General features: G+C 37.4%; 1 protein-coding gene across 5 annotated transcripts; it reads left to right on the forward strand.

Annotated features, from left to right (window-relative positions):
* The first annotated feature begins 2,388 nt into the window (after window positions 1-2,388).
* LOC140891651 (mitochondrial ATP-independent inner membrane protease subunit 1a-like) lies at window positions 2,389-5,376 on the forward strand. 5 transcript variants are annotated; one of them, XR_012152588.1, is made up of 6 exons: window positions 2,389-2,602; window positions 2,959-3,128; window positions 3,215-3,439; window positions 3,800-3,910; window positions 4,724-4,871; window positions 5,163-5,376. XR_012152588.1 is itself a non-coding variant. In XM_073300252.1 (6 exons), the coding sequence occupies exons 3-6, from the start codon at window positions 3,003-3,005 to the stop codon at window positions 4,769-4,771; spliced, it is 510 nt and encodes a 169-aa protein (XP_073156353.1). In that variant the 5' UTR covers window positions 2,389-2,602; window positions 2,688-2,754; window positions 2,959-3,002; the 3' UTR covers window positions 4,772-4,957. The 5 variants fall into 5 exon arrangements, 4 of the variants coding, with proteins under 4 accessions (XP_073156353.1, XP_073156351.1, XP_073156350.1 ...); XM_073300252.1 differs by lacking the exon at window positions 5,163-5,376 and adding an exon at window positions 2,688-2,754 and having other exon boundaries at window positions 4,724-4,957; XM_073300250.1 differs by lacking the exon at window positions 5,163-5,376 and having other exon boundaries at window positions 2,688-3,128; window positions 4,724-4,957.
* Window positions 5,377-16,320: the final 10,944 nt, after the last annotated feature.

Genomic DNA, 16,320 nt, shown 5'->3' on the forward strand with positions numbered 1-16,320 from the left:
AAAACTTTAATTTTAGGACATGAATTAGAATAAATAAATAGTGACGTGCAAATTAAATACGCATTGAATAAATTTATAGAATGACCTCAAAAACCTCAAAAAGTCTTGGAAATGACAAAAAATTAACTATGAAATGAATTAAAATGATGATAAAAATGTAAATTAACAACTAAACTTTAATTTTAGGGCATGAATTAAATATTAACAATTAATTTTACCTAGAATAAATAAATAGTGACAAATTAAATATGCATTGAATAAATCTATAGAATGACATAAAAAACCTCAAAAAATGACCCATGTCCTTCCATCGCATCCCTCCCCAGCCCGTAGCATGGGCTCGTACCGCATGGTTCGACGGGCATCGCACTCATGACCTCCCCACTCCTGGCAGTGAGTTTTTGCCCTCCCAGGAATAGAACTTTGCACCTCCAGGCTTAAGGACTTAAATCAATATGTCATTAACGTATAAGTAACAAACGAGCAGACGGTATTTATATTACAAATAATAATTACAAAAAAAAAAAAAAAGAGATAAACAATAGATAAAGTAAGATATAAATAATAATGTTAAATTTTTGTTTAGGTAAATGATAGCAGTTATTATTATAATAAAAATATGTCTACGAATCTAATTTGTAAAAATTTGAATTCAGTCTAGTCAAAGCAAACTTTAAAAATAAAATTCGAAATTAATCATCGCAAAGAAAATGGGGAACAAATAGAAGAAAGATAAGTGACTAAGAATTAATTAATTTATAAAATCATAAAATACAATACTAAAATAAAGGAAAGTTCAATATGTATATGTAAATAATAATAGTTTATTAAAAAAAACACAAACCAAAAATACAGTAACAATCTTCGAATAATAATAATAATTAATATAATAAATTATAATAAAAAAAATACACAAACCAAAATTACAGTGACAATCTACGAATAATAATAATAGTAATAATAGTTATCATGAGGATAATGTGTTAATTTGTAAATTTAAGAATTCAATCTACTCAAAGAAAAATGTTAATTTAAATCTTTTCTTAAACAAGTAAAAACAAAAAAAAAAAAAAACTAAAAATATAAGATATATGGGTAAGCGATAGTGTGTGTTTATCTATCAAACTCTCAATTCAAATTCAATGTAGAAAAAATAAAATACAAAACTGAAATAACTAAAAAAAATTGAAATTCATGTACCATAATCAGTGAAGCAGACCTTGTGACAAAAAGCTGATACTACAGTGGGTCGCCTGCCGTGGATTGTTGAAAGTTTAATGGAAGATGTATGACCAATTAATATAGGAAAATTATATAACCAAGTCAATAAGAAATAATAATTAATGAAACGGATTTAAATGTATTGGAATTCCAACGAATGAAGAATATGCTTGGAACTTTATTATGAGAGCTAAAGGGAATTATGCAATTACGTGTATAACCTCAAAAACCAAAATAAATATGTGCAAATTATTATATAAAATGGTGAAAATGTAAATTCACAATGGTATGTGAAACTTTTATATATATATAGAAAATTCACATTAGACGTGACATTAGAGTCTTAGACATGTCACTAATAATTATCTTCATATTTCCAGTATCACGTTAACACTATAATAAAAAATTCAGAAAAATGAGGAATATAGACCTGGTCTTGTTTTTAATTCAATAGATAGACTTCTGATCGAAAAGATTATATTGCCCCTACTTTAAGTTTTTTCTCTCTCCTCCTCCTCTTCTTTCACGTCTCTTTAAGTGTTTTCTCTCTCCTCCTTCTCATCTTTCACGTCTCTGCGTTGTTTTTTTTTTTTTTGTCTTCTTTTCTCACTCTCCTTCCTCATTTTCCCTCTTCTTCTTTTTTTTTTTTATTCACCAAGCGATCGGCCGCCTTGGGAAAGCGGTTGACCAAGGCTTGGGCTCGGTCGACCGCCTTCCCTGCCCAAGCGGTCGATCGCCTTGGGAAAGCGGTCGACCAAGGCTTGGGCTTGGTCGACCGCTTGGGTCGACCAAGCCTGGGTCAACCCAAACCATTGTATATATATTATATTGTGTAGTATTATTATCAAAAATTTTGGTGGTCTAGTAGTTAGAGTCCAGGAGAAGAGAGGAGAGTCTGGTTCGAATTCTGGAGAGGAGAGAGCAAAGGGAGAGAGGAGGGAAAATGAGTGTTGAAAATAATTTTTTTTTTCAAAAAAAAAAAGACCAAACTACCCTTAATTGAGACCCTTTGACTGAATTAAAAAGTCAAGAGTCTCTTTTATTGAATTGAAAACAAGACCAGACCTATATATTTAAATGGCCCAAAAAATATAGTCATGATAATAAATGCTAACTTACCAGATTAATAATGTAACTTGAAAACTTTCATAACTAAATTAAAAAAATGATGAAATTGTGTGACCAAAATTACAATTTCCCTCTTTCAAAAAAAAAAAAAATAATTACAATTTCCCCAGTTTCAAAGCTTTATCCGAAAATTAAAAACGTTTGTAGATGACTAGATGCTGCACCGGACCTTCAAAGTCGCCTGTACTTGAGTTTTTGGGACGTTTGGAGTTCGAACCAACAGCTTATCTCGAGATTCAGCGGCTGTTTAAGTGTGAGCAGATTTTTGGATGAATTTATGCGATTTTCCGTTCGATTTTGATTCAAATAATTAATCATTGTTGTGTGTTTGGGTGTAGGAACAACATTTTTGTGGATTCGAAGTATCGAACGAAATTTGCAGATTTATTTGAGGGATTTTTTAAAGTTCTGATTTATATAATTTTGGATTTTCGAATTTTAGAGTTGTTTAAATCATTATTTGAACATTGATAGGATGCTGAAATTTGCCCCGTGTATCTGTACGGATAGTTTTACTTTCGAAATTTTTTGTAGGCCGAGAAACGAAAATTTTTACTCGTTTTTGCTCCTTACATTAATTAATCCCCCGGTTGTTTGATCTTAATCAAGGTACAGGCCCTCACTGGCACCATCCCTAACACCCAACACCTAACATGGGATTGGAACGAATAAAAGAGTTGGCTCCGTTTGTGAAGGAAGGGCTGCAGCAATCTCTGCGAGTGGCCAAGTTCTTCTGCTGCCTCCATGTCACCAACGCTTACCTCTGCACCTTCGCTTACGTGGGCTTTCTCCTTTACTACCTCTGCGTGCTCCTCTATTAGCCAAATACTGTTTTCTTGATTTTGGTTTTTTTTTTTTTGTGCAGAGTCTGGGCCCGAGTATGCTGCCGACGATTAATCTGCAAGGGAATCTAGTGTTGGCTGAAAGATTGACGACCCGGCTCGGAAAAGTCGGGTCGGGAGACTTGGTGCTGATCCGGACCCCCGACAACCCCAGAAAGGTTGTCACCAAGAGGGTTAAGGGTGTTGAAGGCGACATCGTTTCATTCTTGGTTGATCCCAACAAGAGTGACGAGCAACGAACTGTTGTTGTAATTTTCCGCTACTTGTTTCTTCATTAGTGTCGTGCATTATTCAACTCTGTTATTTTAGGTGAATTCTTTTCTTGTTGGTCAATGCAAGAAAGTTTGATTCTTCATTATCAATAGAAGACATGCACACAAGTTGCTTGTGTAAATTAACTGTCAATTAGGAGGACAAAATAAAAGCTAATAGGGCAATTGAAAATTGGAAGTTCGAATTCACTAAAGGGCCTCAAATTTGTTATAAATAGTGTAAACATAGTTGTTTCACAGAGTCTGTAAAAGAACAAAGTTTGATGTTATTGTACTGTGTTGTATACTTCAAGTTTGAGGCAAAAGATTGAAGGAACCGAGGTTCAATGTTTTTAGGTACCAAAAGGGCATATTTGGATAGAGGGGGATAATATTTACAAGAGCAACGATTCAAGAAAGTTCGGCCCGGTTCCTTATGCCCTTCTACAGGCCAGAGTTTTCTGCATTGTGAGTTTTTTTTATCTTTTTGCTCTTTGTATAAGCAAATCTAACTCTTTAAGCCCCATACGTATTTTCATACACATCAAACATACTAGTTAGTGCCATCACATTCAACTCATTGCATTATCTGTTAAATTTCGCCGTTATGTGTTTGATGGTGTGTATGTCATAAAACTGAATTTTGAGTGCACATTCTAGCCTAAAATAGTGTAGGCATATCTTAAGAGTCAGATGGAATTCGCAACACTGAAATATTCAGAGGTAATCTTTTCAGGTCTACTCCTATCAAACAGTCACCACTTATATATAGATATGGAACTTGTGACTCTTCGCATGCTGCTAGGTCATACAATCATAATCGCATTGATGAACTATAACTCTCGATCTACATTGCCAATCACGGACAACGACTTAGCACTGAATATGTCAAGATGAATGAATTTATGTTGAATTCCATCACTAGTAGGCATTCATCTATCATTTCATGGTTACGGAGTACAAGATAGGTAATGGCTTTTCAACCATTCTGACATTCAATGTTTGATAGACTGATAGTATTGTGACTGATACTCATCATCTTTGCTCAATCTCCGTTAGTGCCGTGATAATGTCGTGATTGAATGCTACAAATATGGAGTCCTGTAATCATCTCCTGAAACTCTGCCAATCATCTTTGAATGCAAATCAAGTGTGATCTTCTGCCTACTTTTATTGATCAATCCTTGTGAATGTGAAGGGACATAGGCCTTAATTTCTTTTTTGACTGGTAGGTCTATATTCCCTAGTTTGATTTTTAATTATCTATGTTTGTTTCTACAGATATGGCCACCGGAGGATTTTAAATTAGTCAGGAACAAAGTTCTGTAATTCGATTTTGTTTGCCACACATCTGTGAGTTCGGTCTGCTTTCTACGTTGCACCTGCTGACCATTTTGTTTCGACATGATTCTATATTACTTTGTACGAGGTAATAAAATGGTCCAAGTCACTCTGACTGTACCAAATCAAGATTCTTTATTTTGTCAAGTGGTCTCGGCCAAGTTTTCATTTTTATTGTCATGCAAATGTAAATGTCTTTCTGTTATAAATCTCTCGATGTTCTGTTTGAAAATTGTACTTCTAGCCGCTCGTTCATGTTCCATACGCTGGCATGTCGAAAATGAGAAAGGAGGGGCTATGAAACTAAGGGCAACTACAAATTGTCCGGTAATCGGGTTTCTCTATGTTTCATGTAATATTAGGTGGCTTAATTTCTTAGGACTCATATTTTTGGAGAATACATGCGGAGGAACTCACATAACCCAGAATACTGTACAAACACGAAGGACAAGTTCTAACGTCGTGGAGTCGATCACTTCGTACCCTTGGTATTGATTGGTGATTCAGGTGGAGGGATCAAACTGGGTTAGAGGGAAAAGGAGAACCTTGTCTGTCGATTAAATGTTTATTTTCTTGATACAATTTTGATTAGTTGACAAAATATATAAATCAAAATCACGAAAAACCCGAGCTTTATTTCGAGCCCGGACATTAATATATTCGTTGTTATTGGAATGGTCACTTGCGATACAAAGAGCAGAGACTGGTACTGTGGTACGCCAGTCGCCATAGATTGTTGGTTCAACCAATTTCGCAACAAAGCAAGCATGGATAAATGATTATAGGGCTCATTCTATGCTTTCACCCGGTGCAGCATCCACCGTTCATTGGCCCGGGCCCCACACAATTTGTGTGTGGGGCCCGGCCCCTGGACGTGGGGCCCGGGCCAATGAATGGCCCAGATCACCCGGTGGATCATAGAAGCATCCATGATTATAGAAGGAAGTTGTATTAACTTTAAGAAAAATGCTAGATGTACACCTCGTAGTGTATATCTTGGTTTATACCTTTACTTAAAATTTTTTTTATTTTCCTCATTAATTGCAAAAATACCCATGATAAGAAATAAATATCTAGTTGATCAAGGAAAATTTTATAATTAATAAGGAAGGGTGTAAACCAAGGTGTATATCGAGGTGTACATCTAGCATTACTCTAAATTTAATTTATTATGGAGCGAAAAATGGTAGTACTTGAGATTGTTTCCAAAAATTGATTCAAAATTTTGTGAATAAAAGCCAAATGCACATTTTCAAAGCAATCTTAAACTTTACCTAAATGTCCAATTAATTTGATTTGTATAAATATTAAACTAATAAATATATATATTATTCATAAATATTTTTATGTGTGATATGAACTTCAACAAATGTTTTATTCATAACAACTTATGCCATATCATAGGTCAACAGATTTTTCACTCAACTTATCATGTCCAAAAAGTTATTTTTAATTTCAAAAATATCAACTTTTGTTAGTTAAGTTATGAAAATTTTTTATGTAATATATGCAGATAAAAGTGAAAATTATTCGACCAATAAAAGTTTTATTTTTTATTTTCAAAGTATTATTTTTCAATATAAAAACATCATTTTTTTTAATTATAATATTATTAATATAAAGAAATATTGTGAAATAAGTTGATTTAGATGAAAAAAAATATTACTTTTTAAGTTGGTGGATACATCTCTCATTAAACTGTTGCACAAGAGACTCGTTGTAACGCCCCGTTTTTATCTTGAATGAGTTTATTTGAGTTAATCGGAGATTGCAGAGTTCAAGAGTCGATTTGATTTTAATCAAGGTCCTTTTTGCAAATTTTGGATTTTTCAGGGACTAAAACACAATTTTGGACTTTGTTAGATATTTAAGCAAGTGTTGTCTCTTCTCTTCACTTCTTTTCCTCCCTCACGCCTCCTTCCGCCATTAGAGATGCCCAAGTTCTTCTTCGAGCTTTCAAATTTGACCCCGAGCTCGATCCATCCGTTGGAATTTATTTCTGAAGGGAGATTAGCGATCACAGCTGCGAGAGCTTCGTTCTATAGTAAGTTTTTCTTCGATCAGCTAGACTTCTATTTTCAGATGTAATTAGAATCGATTGAGTTTCGAGTATGTTGTTCTTGGCAGAGTTCTGATCGTTTATTCTCTGTCAGTTTTGAATTAGAGCGTCGTTCGGAATTGTTATGTTTTTTTGAAGTGATTTTTGAAAATGTGATTTTGGAGATGTGTTGGAATTGAGTTGGAATGTTTGAATGATTATTGTTATAAGTTGTTTGGATTGATATTATGTTGTCTGCGATTTCGGTTTATTTAGAATATAGCCGTTATGCCGCCGGTTTGAAATAGGAATTTTGAACCACTTTGAGCTGATGATATTTGGCTATTGAGTTTGATCGTCGTTGTTGATCTTCTCTTGCCTCCGTACAGATTCGTTCGAAGGCCGTTGAGTTGTGATATTAAGGAGTTGAATCGCTTTGAAGATTGTAGCCGGTATAGTATCGAATTCTTATTATCGATTGAAGAAGTTTGATTGAATCTTAATTGAGGAATCGTTGTTGTTTCCAGGTTTGGAGCATCGACGTTTGAGAAAGATATAAGATGACTTAGACTGGAATGGAACAAGTGACTCGAATCCGACTTGATTCGAGTGTTCGGAGAAATCACATACTTGCATATTATTTGAATTACTTGAATGAGTCATGATTTGCATTGCATTCATATTGAGCCAATGGATTTATTTCATTTTGAGTTAGACGTTCTGAGAACTATAGTAGGGGGCATTGGCAGACGATTTACTGCAATGACCGACTTAACTCTATATAGTTGCTTCAGAGTCTAGAGGATTGAATTATACACTATCCACCCCGAGTGGAGGGTCGGTGTGATTTTGTGTGTTAGTTCATCCTCGGGATCCCAATAGAGGAAAGAGCAGAGAACCTTTACTTTTGATTATCTGGACTTGATAATCCCAGAGTTTTAAAGACATGCATTGCATTTGGAATTGTCTTGGAATTGCATGATTGTATTTGAATTTCTAGAAGTTGGTGTATTTCGTTTGAAATGCTTATCTGATATTGCATGATAGTCTATTTTACTGGAAATATTATTCTCACCGGATTATCCGGCTGTTGTCTTGTCTTTGTATGTGTGCTTGGCAACAGGTGGGGCAGGACCAAGTCAGAGATCACATGGCTAGGTGGATGAGTTGATAGAGTGAGGCCTTGTTATTGTAGAAGTCGAATTTGGAATCGAACTTAGATTGTATTCGAACTCGATTTGTATTTTGGATTGTAATCTTAGATCGAATGCATGTTCTTTTAGTTTGGATTGGATGTACAACTTTAGAACTATCTTATGATGTAATATGCATGTTGGATGTGTTGATGCATGTTTTAGATTGATGATTTGAATGGTGTTTGAATTGTAGAAGTTTTGCCCTGTTTCTGATTTTTTTTTTCTGGGCAGAGGGCGCTCGTCGCATGAGTTCGTCCGATCGAGCGCGACCCTTTTATAGGCTGAGGCAGAGGACTGATCTTATTTGGTGCGCTCGATCGCACGAGTTCATGCGATCGAGCGCAGCACTGTTTCAAAAAAAAAAATTTCTTTTGCTTTTAATCCTTAGTCTTGTATGCTTTATTATTGTTTATTCCGAGATTAGATGATTAGAACCGAGGTCTCACATTAAGTGGTATCAAAGCGATAAGATTCTTGGACTGAATTTAGAAGTGAGCGGGATAGATCGAGTCCGCATGAATTGAATTCTCGCATATGATTGATTTATTTAAATGATTATTTTAAATACGTGCGAGCATGCTTTATTGATTCTTGAATTAATTGAATTACATGAGTTGTGATTTAATTTATAAAGCATGAATTACGTGACATATATATATCTTCCTTGTACTATTATCTGTTCTCGTATATCATTGAGATTCCTGAGTACTCAGAGCTGAGTTTTGGACACCGAGGTTATGAGATTGAGATTGAGTTTGAGATATCGTGTCCTGACCTTTTGATATCAGATGGCACCTCGACGATCTTTGAGAAGAAATCAAGCACCTTTGGTACCTCCTTCTACCGAGAATCCGCAGCCAGTGGTAACTCCTTCGAATGATCAGGGTAGTACTGGAGTAGATCAGTTTGATGCAATCGCGACCCCTATGTAGAATCTATTGAAGAGATTTTGATCGTTCTGACCGCCTACCTTGACGGGTACCGAGAACTCAGTTGACTGTGAAAGTTGGCTAGATGACATTGATCAGCTCTTTGATTCCCTCGACTATACCGATGACCGCAGAATCAGGTTAGTCATTCACCAGCTACAGGGGGTTCTAAGAATTGGTGGAACACAACCAAGAAGGCAAATGAGAATCGAGGCACCGCTATCACTTGGAGTTTGTTCAAGACTGAATTCTATAAGCGATTCTTCCCTGTTTCATACCGGAAGGAAAAGGGTGCCGAATTTGCGAATTTGAAGCAAGAGAATTTGTGCATTGAGGATTATGTGAGCAAGTTTGACAGCCTCTTGAGGTTCGCACCTCACATCGCAGACAATGAAGAAGTTAAGGCCGATCATTTTATCAACGGCTTGAATCCTGAGATTTTCACTTTGGTCAATACCGGGAGACCCAATAACTTTACAGATGCTATAGACCAGGCAAAAGGAGCCGAAACTGGATTTTTGATGCAGCGAGGAAATCAGATAGCTCCTCAGCAGCAGCAGAGATCTTTTCAGAACCAGTCTTTTCAATTTCAGAATCAACCACCAAGTTCTGAGGGTGGTAGCAGTGGAGGTAATAAGAAGGATTACTATCACCCGAATGGGGAGCAGTTTAAGAAGCATGAAAGTAGTTCTTCAAGCTCTAGTGGCTCGAGGCAGTTTGGATCGGGACAAAGTTCGGGTCAGTCAGCCATGTCTTGTGCCAATTGTTGGAACACGCATTCTCTGATCACACGGATGTGATACCCGGAGCAGCGAAAATTTAAAAATTTTATTTTTCGATATGGAACGTGTTGCATAATTTTGTGCCCGCAAGTGCACGACGTCAAGTTTTAATATAGAAAATGAGTCCAAGTCGATCCCACAGAGAATGAATAAAATGATATTATATTAAATATTTGCAACTAATAAAATCTTAATCCTATGTAGAGCTACGAGAATGGTTTGAGTTTAAATAACTAAAAATTGCAATAAATAAAACTAATTAACAACGAGTTCACGAGATGAAAAATTCAATAAGCGATGAATGCTAGAGGTTCGACTTCACTTGACTGTCCACCACAATTTATTTCTAATGATTGTTCAATTATTAATTCTTCTAGTTTATTAGCCAAGAATCCCTATTATTTTCTACTACCTCTCTCGAGTGTCAAGCAGAAATTCGTGTTCAATAACAAACTCAATATCTCTATCAAAGTTCAATTATTAAATCCGGTAAATAGCACAAGAATTCTTCTAATGACTTCTATGGAGTTATATGCCTCTCGAACAGTATAAACACCATAGATGTATTTTTCTATGTCATATTCAAAATCTCCTCTCTCGAGTGATAGATTCTAAATAAAATATCATTCAATCTATGGCCAGTAAATTGAAAGCATTAAGATCAGGAAAACACAAATAAACTGTGCGAAGAAATTTAAATATATAAATCAAAATATGTCAATCATGGTTTCTAGTCAAGATCCATCTACCTCTAGACTAAGAAATTAGTTCATAACGCAATTCAAAATCAAATAACTCATGTTTTTCCAACAATCCATAAACTAAGAAAAATAAAGTTCAAAGAGAAACTAGAACGAATTAGAATGAAGCATCTCCGTCGTCGGATGCCGCCGTCTTCAATCTTCGTACCGGAATCTCGAGCTCTTGTGCAATCCAAAACTCTCAATCGCCGTCTTATTCTCTGGAAAACTCTCTAAATCATCGTATCCTCTCAGAATAAGCCATAAATTCCTTTTTAAACTCGATCAAGACTTTCCAAAATTATGGACACTGCGCAGCGCTGGAGCGCTCGTCATTTTCTTCCAACAGCGCTGGAGCGCTATTTCCTCGACTTTTCACCTTTTGAAAGACTCCGTGTAGCGCTGGAGCGCTTGGCTTGTAGCGCTGGGGCGCTAGTCTGGGCACTTTTATTTCTTTTTTTCTTCAACTCTTTTTCACCTCTTTTTCACTTCTTTTGACCAACTAAAATGAATAACACTCAAATTCCTGCAAACAACACAAACAACAAGAGACATACATAATATCGCTCAAAACACAACAAAAGCCAAGCTAATTCATATAAAATATATGTGCAAAAATTTCACTTATCAAATCCCCCCAAACTTGAACTTTTGCTAGTCCCGAGCTAAACAAACAAAACACTAAGACACACAAGGAATTAAAAACACACAAGAAAGCAGTAAAACTTATTAACCCAACTGGCCTCAGATGTTCAGCAATTAATCCATGTAGCTAATTTTCTCAAGAGTTCTCATGTGTGTGTGATTAGCCAATCTTGTCTACTCACCTAACTTTCGGTCAAATCATGCAATCAGTAAGCCTCAAAGAGTCATTAACCCCGCTCTCTAGTTTCAACACACTCTCCACCAAGTTCAACCGTTACTCCCAAAGATCAACAGGACTTATCAGGTAGTTCTTTTAGGCAAGCACTTTTTATAGCAGAGAAGTATCCATAGTCAATGTAAGCATATAGGATTCAAGTAAAGGGAATTGGATATTTATAATTTTTTGCGGTATTGATTAGGCTAGGTTTATCAGTTGCAGGGCATTGTCAGACATTTGTCTGACTCCTCTACTCCATACATTCTACACCTTTTCTGCATTTTCTTTGGACTCGAATTTCAATCCAGTTTCAATGCCTCCCCTCACCTTACTTTATCCATCTTTTTTCATCTTTTCTTTTTCATCCAATTGGATTTTTTTTTTCGGCCTTCTTTCAGTTTTGGATTTTTCTTTTTTTCGCAAAGCTACAAATGAAAGACTAACAAATCAAAGGCTTGCAGGCTCAAAAACAAATTTGCCTAAATCATTTCTCTGTTTGTAAAAATTTACCTCAGTTTCGAGTATGTATCACCAAAGTTAAGAATCAAATCAGCTAATCTTCTCACAAAATCCACACAATTTTCTCTACTTATCAGGAGTCTCGACAGTCAAGGCTATAGTGCATAAAAGGTGAGAACTCAAGATACAATGTTGCCAACACTAGATTATAAACTCCTTTTATTTTTAAATTTTTTTTTCACTTCATCATCATAGGCCATTTTTCTTTTGTTTTTCTAATTTTTCACATTTTTGTTTTGTTTTCTCAAATAAACAACCACACAAACGACAAAGACAAACACCAAAACGAACAAACAAACGATAAAACTGACAACAAAAAAAACAAACATCAGCAAAAACATAAAACGAACAAGAAAACTAAAAAAAAAACACAAATGCAGGAACTAGTGACTAATTTAGCATGCAATACCCCATCAAACTCGCAACTCAACTTCACTTCAGCTTCAACAACCATCCATTTAACAAACAGCTTAACAAAACTGCTAAAACAACAAACAACATCCCCCAAACTTAGATATGTGCATTGTCCTCAATGTGCAATATCAATAAAAACAAGGAACAAACACATACCTACGACAATGACCATCAGTGGTCATCGTCCATGTCGTCATCCCGAGGGAGCCAAGTAGGAGGTGGGGGAAACTGCGGATCCTCACTGGAGCCAGGAAAGCGCTGGGCTAGAGTCGTCGTGAAATCCACCATATAATCCATGAAAATATCAGTCCGACGACAATGAAGGTCTAACTGCTGCTCCACTCGCGTCAATCGCTCATCAAAATGCTCATACGCTCCGGTAAGAGGTAGTGGTGGTGGCTGGCTGCTACTCGCAAGGCGATCCCGAGGTGCTGCTGGTCGTGGAGGGGGTGGTATATGCTCTCGTGTAGTCCCAGTAATAGGTCCTTGGACCTTAAAAAGCTCTTCATCTATACCCCATGTAACTCCAGCATGTGGACAAAGCGCAGTGATCAATGATGGGTGCGGCAATCCTCCAGTAGTAGCCCCCCTAACTGCAGCAAAAATGGATTCCTGAATGATATTTCCCAAGTTTATCGTCTTCCCAGTGACGATACAGTAAGTCAGGATAGCCCGTTTCTTCGTCACCTCAGAAGTGTGACCTGTGGGCAAAACACGAGCAGCCACCAAGAAAAACCAAGACCTCGCGTCTTGCTTCATTTTCCCAGACGGAAAATGCACCACCTTGTCATCTTTCATCTTCCACTGCGCCCCTTCCTCACACAGGGTCGCTAGAATCTCATCATAGTCTACCTCGCCGGCCTGAAACTCCGAATAGTCATCCATATCAAGAGACGACATATGGAAGAGGGTGTTAATAGAATGTGCATCAAAAGCCACCCTCTTTCCCTGCACTAGAACATGATACTGCTCATGCTTGCATTTGAGATTGGCATAAAATTCCCGGACTAATGAAACCACGACATCACCTGGAGGTTGGACAAAACCCGTCCATCTGCGCTCATGAGCTGCCTGTCGCACATCCCACAATGGTAGAGGGGAATTAGGATCAAAACCTCGTTCTCTAACCATGCTCTTGCTCATCATGAGAGGATAATTCTTGGCGGTCTCCTCATCCCAAAAACGATGAGCATCGAAGGTACCGGACGAAGATGCACCCTGCTTTTGTTTCTTTCGCGGTGCCATGACAATATTCTAATCACAATTCAACCAAACAATAATGAACAACAATGAACCACTTCCAACAATGGCGTTCAAGCCTCACCCAATCAACACAATTCACTACTCCGCACAACCAACAATAATACTTCGAAGTTGTACAAACCCAAGATAGGCACAATTAACCGTATGATTCACAAATCTCCAACACCATCCACAAAAACGTCTGATAAGCACCAATGAATTAACAAGAAGATATGACTTCAATCCAATTCAATAATCGATCAATCAATCTCTAATCCCCAGTGTAAAAAAAATTTCACAATACCTCGGTTGGATAGCAACGATTCCGGAAATTATAGAAGATAAACTCGCGATCCTTCCGTGAAATCGAACCAACGATGCGATAGAGGATTAATTGAAACCCCCCAAACTTAAAGAACCCTAGCTGCGAAAATAGTGGAACCCAGATGACTAAAATTCAAACAAGTGCTATGAAAGGATGAATATGTGTGATTGATGGTGTAACCGAGATTTTCAGGTGGGAATTTTTTCGATTTGCAGGGGCGGGTCGCGTGGAGGCGGCGAACAAGGCTGGGAAGTATGAAGATTTGATGAATGAAATCTGAGATCCCCTTTTATTTTTCAGAATTTTTGCGATAGCGCTGGGGCGCTATATTAGTGGCGCTGGGGCGCCCGATTATTTTCTGAGAGAGCGCTGGAGCGCTATAACTGAAGCGCTGGGGCGCTAAACCTTCGACCTTGATGATACAGAACAGCGTTGGAGCGCTATATCTTCGACTTTGGAACTCACATACTAGCGCTGGAGCGCCTGGAAGATAGCGCTGGAGCGCTAAATCCTCGACTTTTCTAAAAAACATCCAACGTAAGAACAGCGCTGGAGCGCTATATGGAGAGCGCTGGAGCGCTATATTCTCGAATTTCATACTCCAAAATGTGATTTTTGTGAAGAAAAGAACCTGCAATAAAACTCCGAATTAGGACCAAAATTAGTAAAATAATTGAAATTCAATAAAATTAACTAAAAATAAAATAAAATAAAACAAAATTTAAAAATTTGGGTTGCCTCCCAAAGAGCGCTTGGTTTAACGTCGTCAGCCCGACTTTTCTGGAGTGTTTATGCAGGGTCTATCAAAGCAACTTTCTCCATGTTCCGCACTTCATTGCCAAAATAATGTTTCAACCTCTGCCCATTGACTTGGAATGTCTGACCATCTTGACAGCTCAGTTCAATGGCTCCATAGGAATGCACTTTCACCACGGTGAACGGACCAGACCATCTTGATTTCAACTTACCTGGAAATAAGCGGAGACGAGAGTTAAATAATAATACATGTTGTCCAGGCTCGAACTCTCTCTTCAGTAATATTTTGTCATGCCACTTTTTGGTTTGTTCTTTGTAGAGCTTGGCATTTTCGTAAGAATGATTACGAAACTCCTTAATCTCATGCAACTGCAACAATCGCTCTTCTCCAGCAGCTTTCATATCAAAATTCAACTTTTTCACCGCCCAATACGCTCGATGCTCTAACTCCACTGGCAGATGGCATGCTTTACCAAAGACCAACCTGTATGGAGACATGCCAATAGGAGTTTTGAACGCGGTCCGGTATGCCCATAGTGCATCATCTAACTTGATTGCCCAATCCTTCCGGTTCGTGTTGACAGTCTTTTCCAGAATTTGCTTAATTTCCCGGTTGGATATTTTAGCTTGCCCATTTGTTTGAGGATGGTATGCACATGCCACTTTATGTCTAACACCATATTTTGTCAGTAATGAATTAAAGATTTTATTGCAAAAATGCATACCTTCATCACTGATTATAGCCCTTGGCGTTCCAAACCTCGTGAAAATATTTTTCTGCACAAACTGCACCACTACGCGAGCATCATTAATGGAGGTGGCGATTGCTTCCACCCATTTCGAGACATAATCAACAACCAATAAAATATAAGATTGACCAAAGGAAGGGGAAACGGTCCCATAAAATCAATACCCCACACATCGAATAATTCAACTTCTAAAATATTTGTAAGGGGTAATTCATGACGCATAGATATATTTCCCATCCTTTGACATCTATCACATGATTTTACCAAGGTATAACTGTCTTTAAATAAAGTTGGCCAATAAAAACCAGACTGAAGTACCTTGGCGGCTGTCCGTGTGGCTCCAAAGTGACCACCATACGGTGCAGAATGACATTGTTCCAGAATTTCTTTGGATTCAGCTTCATTTACACATCTCCTTATCACTTGGTCCGAACACTTCTTATAGACAAACGGATCATCCCACAAATAAAATTTGACATAATGGAAAAATTTCTTCCTTTGGTGATGATTAAGATCTGGAGGCAAAACACCACAAGAAAGAAAATTAGCAAAGTCAGCAAACCAAGGAAGTTTGGAATTTACCTCAAAAAGATGCTCATCAGGAAATTGCTTCTTGATGCGTTCATGTTCAACTTTTCCTTCCAACTCCAAGCGAGACAGATGATCCGCTACTAAATTTTCACTCCCTTTCTTGTCTCTAATTTTGAAATCAAACTCTTGTAGTAAGAGTATCCACCGAATCAATCTCGGCTTGGCATCCTTCTTGGCAAAGAGATATCGAATAGCTGCATGGTCAGTGTAAACAATTACTCTAGAGCCAATGAGATATGACCTGAATTTGTCGAAGGAGAACACCACAGCCAGCATCTCTTTTTCAGTAGTAGTGTAATTTTGTTGTGCTCCGTCAAGAGTGCGGCTGGCATAGTAAATTGCCCGAAACATCTTGTCCTTTCTTTGCCCCAAAACTGCTCCTACAGCATAATCT

The sequence above is a fragment of the Henckelia pumila genome, chromosome 3 (genome assembly GCF_033568475.1).
Source record: "Henckelia pumila isolate YLH828 chromosome 3, ASM3356847v2, whole genome shotgun sequence".
NCBI classification, from domain to species: domain Eukaryota; kingdom Viridiplantae; phylum Streptophyta; class Magnoliopsida; order Lamiales; family Gesneriaceae; genus Henckelia; species Henckelia pumila.

What these genes read in the sequence shown, in the direction of transcription:
- LOC140891651 (XM_073300250.1), top strand. Translation starts at nt 3,003, where the DNA reads ATGGGATTGGAACGAATAAAAGAGTTGGCTCCGTTTGTGAAGGAAGGG. An exon ending in ACCTCTGCACCTTCGCTTAC is followed by an intron (nt 3,129 to 3,214) that starts GTGGGCTTTCTC and finishes TTTTTTGTGCAG; the next exon opens with AGTCTGGGCCCGAGTATGCT. An exon ending in AGGCCAGAGTTTTCTGCATT is followed by an intron (nt 3,911 to 4,723) that starts GTGAGTTTTTTT and finishes TTGTTTCTACAG; the next exon opens with ATATGGCCACCGGAGGATTT.